Here is a 9,694-nt window from a genome sequence, read left to right on the forward strand (position 1 = left end):
GTGGGGGTTAAGGGCAGTGGATTCCCACATGGCTGACCATGTTCGAATCCCAAACCTGGCAGCTTGTTTTCTCACTCTCTCTCTCTCTCTGTGTCTCTCTTGCTCTGTCCCTCTCTGGACAAAATTAAATAAGTAAATAAATAAATGTTAAATGAAATCATTCTTTTTTTTTTCTAAATTTTATTTAACTTTATTTATTTTCATTTGACCAGAGAGGTACAGAGTGTAGGAGAGACAGAGAAAGTTGGGGCCAGCAGGTGGTAAGGGGGATAAGGGTACTGGACCAACGATGGTTCAAGTCCCGGATCTGGTGGCTTGCTTTATCGCTTTCCTTTTCTCTTTCTCTCGGTCAAAAAAAAAAAAAATCTAACAATAACAAATGGAATTAAATAAATAAATAATTCTTACAAAAAAAAAAAAGAGAGAGAGAGAGAGAGAGAGAAAGTGAGAAAGCAAGTTGCCAGGTCTGGGACTCAAACCGCGGTTGGCCATGTTGGAGTCCAGCACCCTTCACCACCACACCACCCGCTGGCCCCAATAAAATAATTATTAAAATAAAAAAGAAAAGAAACAAAGGAAAGGGAAAAAAAGAAAAAAAGTAAGGAAGAAAGAAAAAACAAACACAGGGCCAGCCCGGGTTGCAGTGTTCAGGCGGCTGGATCCCACATGGCCAACTGCGCAGTTAGGTGCTGGACCAGGTGGCTGCAAAAACACGCCTGGCATGGCATCAGCAGTTAGCGTCATGGCTATGTCGCTGGACTCCCATGTAGTTGACTGTGGTTCGAGTCCCGGACCCGGTGGCTTAAACTCACGCCGGGCGCGTGTGCGTGGGTGCCCAAGATCCCAAGAGGAGAATGAAGGAGAAGGGATTGTGGCGTGGCCATCCACCCTGGGGGGTGATTTCTCACTTTCTGTCTCTATGTCTCTCTCTGCCTGTCTGGCGAGCGCACGCGCCCTATAGCAAAAACCTCTCAAAAAAATAAACCATGCCAGGCACGTGTGAGTGCATGCCCAAAATCCCAGCAGAAGGACGAGATGGAGAACGACATGGCTTTCTCGTTTCCTCTCTCTCTGTCAGTCTCTCTGTAAGCACCTCTGACAATGAAAACAAGATTTTTTTTCCTTCTGTTTTTCCATACGGCGCATGCACTCACCAGAGAGGAGAGAAACAGAGACACAGAGAGGGAAAGTGAGAAATCACCCCCGGGGGTGAGGGGGTGGCCACACTGCAATCCCTTCTCTTCTATTCTCCTCTGAAGATTTGGGCACGCATGCACACGCGCCTGGGGGTGATTGTCAAGCTACCGAGTCCAGGACTTGAACCACAGTCAGTCATGTGGGAATCCAGTCCCTTAACCACTACCCCACCTGCTGGCCCCAAACTAATTTTTTTTTCTTTTTTTTTTTTGGGGGGGGGAATGTTTGCTACAGGGCGTGTGCACTCACCAGAGAGACAGAGACAGAGAGACAGGAAGTGAGAAATCACCCCCCAGGGGGGATGGCCACGCCGCAATCCCTTCTCCTCCATTCTCCTCTCGGTATCTTGGGCACGCACGCACAAGCGCCTGGCGTGAGTATAAGGCACCGGGTCCGGGACTCGAACCGCGGTCGACTACGTGGGAGTCCAGAGATGTAACTATTACACCACCCGCTAGTCCCAAAATGAGATTTTTTTTAATTAAGAAAGAAAGAAAGAAAGAAAGCTGCCATCTGATGGTGTGGGGGCTGGGGCGCTGGATCCCACGTGGCCGCTGCGTGGTGGGAGTCCAGGACCAGAGTCTTGGAGGACACGCTGGACACCGGGGCGTGCGTGCCTGGAAAATTCCCAAGAGGAGAATGTAGGAGAAGGGTTTCCGGTGTAGCCAACTCCCTTGGGGAGCGTTTTCTCACATTCTCCCTCTCTCTACCGAGCACGTACAACCTGTAACAAAATTAAATTAAAAAAAAAAAAAAATGCAGGCGATTTGGAAGCAGGTCAGGTGCCTCCTTGGTTAGGGCATGGCGCCCTCTGCTGGCTGATCACCGCCATGTCAGGTTTTTCTTCTCCCACAATTTTTTTTTTTCCTTAAAGAATTATTTACTGGGGGACTAGCAGTTAGCATACTGGCTATGTCGCTGGACTCCCATGTAGTTGACCGCGGTTCGAGTCCCGGACCCGGTAGCCTAAACTCACACCTGTGCGTGCCCAAGATCCCGAGAGGAGAATGGAGGAGAAGGGATTGCGGCGTGACCATCCCCCCGGGGGGTGATTTCTCGCTTTCTGTCTCTCTGTCTCTTTCTGTCTGTCTGGCGAGCGCATGTGCCCTATAGCAAAAACCTCTCAAAAAAAAAAAATTATTTACTGGGACCAGCAGTTGGTGTCATGGCCATGTCGCTGCACTCCCATGTAGTCGACTGCGGTTCGTGTCCCGGACCCGGTGGCTTAAACTCATACCAGGCGCGTGTGCGTGTGTGCCCAAGATCCCGAGAGGAGAATGGAGGAGAAGGGATTGCGGCGTGACCATCCTCCCGGGGGGTGATTTCTCGCTCTCTGTCTCTCTGTCTCTGTCTGTCTGGCTCGCGCACGCGCCCTATAGCAAAAACCTCTCAAAATAAACAGAGTCCAGCACCCTAACCACCATGCCACCTGCCTGCCCCTTATTTATTAGTATTATTTTTAACAGGAAGATATATTTTTATCATATCTTTAACTTGATTATTTTGGGTTGAGCAGAGAGGGACAGAGTGAGAAAGAGACTGAGAGAGAAAGAAGGAAAGTGAGAAAGCAAGCCATCAGGTCCAGGTCTTGAACCGCAGTCAGCCATGTGGATGTCCAGCGCCCTTTAACCACCACGCCACCTGCCGGCCCTTATTCTTCTTTTTAAATTTGACCAGAGAGAGAAAAAGTGAGAAAGCAAGCAGGCCACCAGGTGCAGGACTCGAACCGTCGACGGCCATGTGGGAGTCCAGCACCTTAATCACGACGCACCCTGACAAATTATTTCCCTTTATCTCCTCACTGTGCCTTGCACACAGGGTCAGGCTTTGCCTGGGCCGTTATCCTCTGCCTGGGATTCCTCCCCAGCCTCCTCCATCAGATCATTCTTCTTCTCGCCATGAACATCACCTCCTCAGGGAAGCCCTCCCTCAAGGCCTCGGTTAGGTCACAGAGCAATCATCAGACCTCACTATAGTGATCTCCATCCCTTCTTTTTAAAAATATTTATTTATTCATTATTGTTATTATTATTTTTTTTTGGAGAGGTTTTTGCTATAGAGCGCGTGCGCTCGCCAGACAGACAGAGACAGAGAGACAGAAAGCGAGAAATCACCCCCCAGGGGGGATGGCCACGCCGCAATCCCTTCTCCTCCATTCCCTGCTCGGGATCTTGGTCACGCACACACACGCGCCCAGCGTGAGTTTTAAGCCACCGGGTCCGGGACGCGAACCGCAGTCGACTACATGGGAGTCCAGCGACATAGCCATGACGCTAACTGCTGGCCCCCCAATAAGTGATTATTAAAAATATGCGGGAGCTGGCAGGTGGCGTGGTGGTAGCGGTGCTGGATCCCACATGGCTGACCGTGGTTTGAGTCCCAGACATGGTGACTTGCTTTCTTTCTCTCTCTGGTCAAATTGAACAATAATAATAATACATCAATTAAATGAAAGAAATCATTCTTTTTGGGAAAAAAGTGTTCTAGGAGGCAACCTAATATGCACAGGTTCACTGTGGAGACCTCCCTGATTACGCCAAACACATATATGCCCACTGCCTGGGGCCAGCTGAATCTGCAGGAATATGGCAGCATGAAGACCGTATTGGGAGGGACCAGCAGGTGGCGTGGTAGTTAAGGGCGCTGGATTCCCACATGGCCAACCACGGTTCAAGTCCCAGACCTGGCAGCTTACTGTCTCTTTCCTTCTCTCTCTCTCTCTCGTCAAATTAAAAGTAAATAGGGAAATAGCAGTTAGCGTAATGGCTGTGTCGCTGGACTCCCACGTAGTCGACTGCGGTTCGAGTCCCGGACCCGGTGGCTTAAACTCACACCGGGCGTGTGTGCGTGCGTGCCAAGGATCCCGAGAGGAGAATGGAGGAGAAGGGATTGCGGTGCGGCCATCCCCCTTGGGGGGTGCTTTCTTGCTTTCTGTCTCTCTGTCTCTCTCTGTCTGTCTGGCAAGCGCACATGCCCTATAGCGAAAAACCTCTTCAAAAAAAAAAAAAAAAAAAAACACAAATTAAAAGTAAATAAAGCTAAAAAAAAAAAAGAAGGGGCTGGCAGGTGGCGTGGTGGTTAAGGACACTGGACTCCCACATTGCCGACCACAGTTCAAGTCCTGGACCTGGAGGCTTGCTCTATCAATTTCCCTCTCTCTCTTTCTCTCTTGCTCTGTCCCTCTTTGGTCAAATTTTAAAAAATGAAATAAATGAATGAATAAATAAAGTTAAATAAAGTAATTCTTAAGAAAAAAAGAAAAGAAAGGAAAAGAAAAGAGACCCTGTTGAGGAGAGAAAAAGGTGGTATAGTGGTTAAGGCACTGGACTCCCACGTGGCTGACCAGGGTTCGAGTCCTAGACTTGGCAGCTTGAAACCCACTCCAGATGCAGGTCCAGGGGGACCTGGAATGTGGTGTGACCATTCCCTGTGGGGGGTGATTTCTTGCTTTTTGTCTCTGTCTCTCCAAAGAGTGCACACGCCCTATTGCAAACATTTCTCAAAAAAAAAAAAAAAAAAAAGACCATTAGGAATACTCTGTGTGTCTCTTGCTCACAGAATAAACTTAAAGAAAAAATAAAACAGGACCAGCAGATGGCATAATGGTTACATTTCTGGACTCTCCTGTAGTCAACCATAGCTCAAGTCCCGGACCCAGTGGCTTAAAGTTCAAAGGATGCATGTGCGTGCGTGCCCAAAAATCCCTGGAGGAGAATGGAGGAGAAGGGATTGTGGCATGGCCATCCTCCTGAAGGGGGTGATTTCTCGCTCTGTGTCTCTGTCTCTCTTGCGAGAACAAGTATCCTTTAGCAAAAATCTCTCAAAAACAATGGGGACCAGCAGTTAGCGTAATGGCTGTGTCGCTGGACTCCCATGTAGTCGACTGCGGTTCACGTCCCGGACCCGGTGGCTTAAAACTGATGCCGGGCGCGTGTGCGTGTGTGCCCAAGATCCCGAGAGGAGAATGGAGGAGAAGGGATTGCGGCCTGGCCATCCCCCCTGGGGGGGTGATTTCTCGCTTTCTCTCTCTGTCTCTCTGTCTGTCTAGCGAGCGCACGCGCCCTATAAGGGCGCTGGATTCCCACAGGCTGACCACAGTTCAAGTCCCGGTCCTGGTGGCTTGGTTTCTCTCTTTGGCCAAATTAAAAGTAAATAAATAAATAAAGTTAAATAAAATAATTTTAAAAAAGGAAGCTACAAGAGACAAGATATCCAGACTAATGAAAAAGAAACACCAACTCATAAAGCAATAAACACAATATAATTTATGAATAAAACACAAGCCCAAAGCATCTGACGGGTGTATCCACAAGTGTACAAACGTAAACAAGGCTCAGGGGCCAGCGGGCGGCGTGGTGGAGAAGGGATGGTAGCGTAGCCATCCCCCTCAAGAAGTGATTTCTCACTTTCCCTGTCTGTCTGTCTGTGAGGAGTGCATGCAACCTATGGGGGAAAAAATTCTAAAAAAAAAAGAAAATTCAGGGGGCACCAGCAGTTAGCGTAATGGCTATGTCGCTGGACTCCTTTGTAGTTGACCATGGTTCGAGTCCCGGACCCGGTGGCTTAAACTCACGCCAGGCGCGTGTGTGTGCGTGCCCAAGATCCTGAGAGGAGAATGGAGGAGAAGATTGCGGCGTGGCCATCCCCCCCGGGGGATGATTTCTCACTTTCTGTCTCTCTGTCTCTCTCTGGCAAGCATGTCCGCCCTACAGCAAAAAACTCTCAAAAAAAAAATTCTTTAAAAAAAATAAATAAATAAAAAACAAGTTAAGCTGTGACCCTGGAAGAGGATAAGAGAGATTTCCATGTTGAAATATTTCTGGATCATCTGTTTCTTTTTTCTCTCTCGCCGTACGGTGTGTGGGCTTGCAAGAGAAGGAAACAGAAAGAGAGAAAGAGAAAGCAAGAAAGCAACCCCCAGAGGGGATGGCCTCACCATAATCCTACACCCCTCGGAATTCCAGGCATGGACACACGACATGTTCTTCAAGCTACCAGGTCCACAACTCGAACCACACAGTCGGCCGTGTGGGATCCAGCACTTTAACCACCACAGTAGTGACTGGCCCTAGGTTTTTATTTTTAACTCTTTAATTTAGGTTTACTTATTTATTCCATTAGACCAGAGAGGTGTGACAGAGTAAGTGACAGAAAGTGAGAAAGCAAGCTGCCAGGTCTGGGACTCGAACCATGGTCAGCCATGTGGGAGTTCAGCACCCTTAACCACCACGCCACCTGCTGGCCCCAGGTTTTGGTTTTTAACATCCCTTTGGCCTTTGCAAACTAAAGGGGAAACAATGCAACAAAGACCTAGAGGGGTCCTCTTATTCTCCATCTCCCAACCCTAAAGGGACCTCCATTCTCCACCTCCGGGACCTGAGTCCCCCGCAACTCCCTGCAAGGACCTCACCAACTGGAGGCACCTGTTTCATGGAGCCAGCTAGTGGTGTGGTAATTAAGGTGCTTGACTCCCATATGGCTGACCAGGGTTCAAGTCCCAGACCTGGCAGCTTGCTTTCTCACTTTCCCTTTCTCGGGTCAAATTACAAAAGAATAATAATAATAAATAAAATTAAATAATTATTTGTTTTAAATGAACGATGCTATTTCACTTTATCATTCTGGGACCAAATTTAGAATCCCTTGTTCCCAGATCCCCATGGGAATTCCAGGTACCCATACAGCCTGGGCCCAAGCATCCCCTCTGCCTTCACTTTCCCACGCAGAAGTCCCGGAAGATGATGTCCAGGACCTCTTCGGTGCCCCCTCCCCCAGAGACGCGACTCAGGTGTCCCCGGGCGACCCTCAGCGCCTCGGCTGCCAACGCCAGGTCTTTTGCCTCCTTGTAGTGGGTGAGGGCGTCCAGGCAGGCTTGGAGATGGTGCCGGTGCCTTGCACGGGTCAGGAGTGGGGGGCCTGTGGATGGGTCCCCGCACCTGGAAGAAACAAAACACGTGATCTTTCTGATTCTTTGTTGTTTTTCCTTTTATTTTTTTTTGCTATAGGGTGCATGCACTTGCTGGAGAAAGGCAGAGGGAAGGAAAGGAAGAAATTGTCCTCTGCAGGGGACAGCCAGGCTGCCATCCCTTCTCCTCCATTCTCCTCTTGGGATTTTTGAGCACGTACACGTAAGCACCCAGCGTGATTGTCCAACTGCCAGGTCTGGGATTCGAACCGCTGTCAGCCACGTTGGAATCCAGCTGCCTCAACCTCCATACTACCTGCTGGCCCTCTTCTGAATCTTAGCAGCCACTCTTTGAAGAGAGGATGAGTTGGGACCAGCAGATGGCTTAATGGTTACATCCACGCAGTTGACCTCGGTTGAATCCCAGACGTAGTGGCTTAAAACTCACACCAGGCATGTGTGCGTGTGTGCCCCAAATCCCAAGAGGAGAATGGAGGAGAAGGGATTGCGGCGTGGCCATCCCCCCTGGGGGTGATTTCTCGCTTTCTGTCTCTGTCTTTCCAATAAAAGCACGAACCCAATAGCAAAACTCTCTCTAAAAAAAAAAAAAGGAAGAAGAGGGGGATGATTATACCCATTTTTTTTCTTTGTCTCTGTTTTTGCTATAGGGCACACACGCTCACCAGACAGAGAAAGACAGAGAGACAGAAAGCGAGAAATCACTCCCCAGGGGGGATGGCCACGCCGCAATCCCTTCTCCTCCATTCTCCTCTCGGGATCTTGGGCACGACGCACACGCGCCCGGTGGGAGTTTAAGCCACCGGGTCCGGGCCACGGGCCACAGTCGGTTTCATGGGAGTCCAGTGACGTAACCATTACGCTAACTGCTGGTCCCCCCATTTTTGTTGATAGAGAAACAGGTTGAAGGGCAGGCACCCAAAGCCGGTGACTCAGCTCACACTAGAACTTGGGGAAGGGAGCCTGGGGTGGCGGAGGGAACTCACACTGCAGCCAGCTCCTTCCTCAGGGCCTCCAGGAGCCCGTCCAGCCCGTCCCTGGTCAGGCAGGACAACAGCAGGTGACGGGGCAGGTTGGCACCAGGACGTGGACCTTCAGGAGGCAGCAGGTCGGATTTGTTCAGCACCAGCAGGAGGCGCTGGCTTTCACTGGGGTTCTCGGCTCCCATGGGGGCTATAACTGTGTCCAGGAAGTTGCAGCTGGAGGGGGAAGCTAGGTCAGAGGCGTCCAGAACGGCCAGAACGAGATCAGCTTGCTCCAGCCTGGGGGAGCACAAAAAAACCGAAGGAGGTGACCACAGAGTTGAGCAATGAAGGGCAGTGGGCGGGGCAGACCGTGAGGGGCGGGGCTAGGCATAAGGGGCGGGGCCGAGCAGAAAGGGCAAGGTAGAGGCTGATGGGCGGGGCAATGGGGGCGTGACAGAGGGTGAGGGGCGTGGCAGAGTGCTAGGGGCGGGGCCGAGCATGAGGAGGTGGGGCATAACTTAGAACTATCAGTAAATCAGAACTTAATTAGATAATCATTGAAGTCCCCACTGAAGGGAGTTGAGCAGCCCTTTCTGCCAAAGGGCGGGCACCACCACGCCCAGGAGCCCTTTCTGATTCAGTCAGAAGAGAAAGTAGGAACCAGCAGCTGGCCTGGAAATTAAGGCACTGGGTTCCCATGTGGTAGACAGTGGTTCGAGTCCCAGAACTGCTGGCTTGCTTTTTCACTCCCCCCCTCTCTTCTGGTAACCACAAATTTAAAAAGTAATAATAATGATAAGGAGTTGGCAGGTGGCACGGTAGTTAAGGGAAGTAGATTCCTACATGGTTGACTCCTGGACCTGGTGGATTGATTCCTTACTTTCCGTCTCTCTCGCTCTGTCCCTCTCTGGTCAAATTAAAATTCAGTAGATAATGGGACTTGCAGGTGGTGTGCTGGCTAAGGAGCTGCTCTCCCACCTGGATGACTGCAGTTCAAGTCTCAGACCTGGCAGCTTGCTTTCTCGCTCTCCCTCCCTCTCTTTCTCTGTTGTGTCTCTCTCTGGCCAAATTAAAAATCATAAAAAGAAATCATTCTTTTTTACAAAAGGAGTAAATAAAGTTAAATAATACAATTACAAAAAGTTTTAAATCGTAATAAATAAAAATTTTAAAAGAATGAAAAGTAAACAAAACAGGGAGAAAAGACCAAGGAAAGACCCGGTGTCCCCCACCCGTGCTCACCTCTTGCGGGCACGCCGCACTCCCTCCTGTTCCACGGGTCCCACACCCTCCCGCAACCCTGCTGTGTCGCTCAGTAGCACAGGGAACCCGGCCAGGTCAACAGGAGTCTCCAGCACATCGCGGGTGGTGCCAGGCTCCGGGGAGACGATAGATACAGGCTTCTGGCCTTGAGGAGAAGTCAGAGATAAAGAGCCTGATGGAAGAAACGGTGCCCTTTCTCCAGGCTTCACACTCTGGCTGGCTGCTGCACCAGACCTGAAGGGATCAGCTTTCCAGCTCCTGGCCCCGCCCCCAGCACTAGGCCACACCCACCCCTGGCTGGGCCCTGCCCCAGCCCTGGGCCCCGCCCCTCCATGAACCTGCCCCG

General features: G+C 50.4%; 1 protein-coding gene across 1 annotated transcript in view; it reads right to left on the reverse strand.

Annotated features, from left to right (window-relative positions):
* Positions 1-6,733: 6,733 nt before the first annotated feature.
* Positions 6,734-9,694, reverse strand: part of GTPBP3 (GTP binding protein 3, mitochondrial) — a 4,911-nt gene continuing 1,950 nt past the window's right edge. Inside the window, 3 exon segments of the mRNA XM_006147133.3 lie at positions 6,734-7,133; positions 8,107-8,382; positions 9,328-9,493. Of these exon segments, the coding sequence (XP_006147195.1) occupies positions 6,908-7,133; positions 8,107-8,382; positions 9,328-9,493 (668 nt within the window). The 3' untranslated portion in view covers positions 6,734-6,907.

The sequence above is a fragment of the Tupaia chinensis genome, unplaced genomic scaffold (genome assembly GCF_000334495.1).
Source record: "Tupaia chinensis unplaced genomic scaffold, TupChi_1.0 Scaffold000201_1, whole genome shotgun sequence".
Lineage (NCBI taxonomy): Eukaryota > Metazoa > Chordata > Mammalia > Scandentia > Tupaiidae > Tupaia > Tupaia belangeri.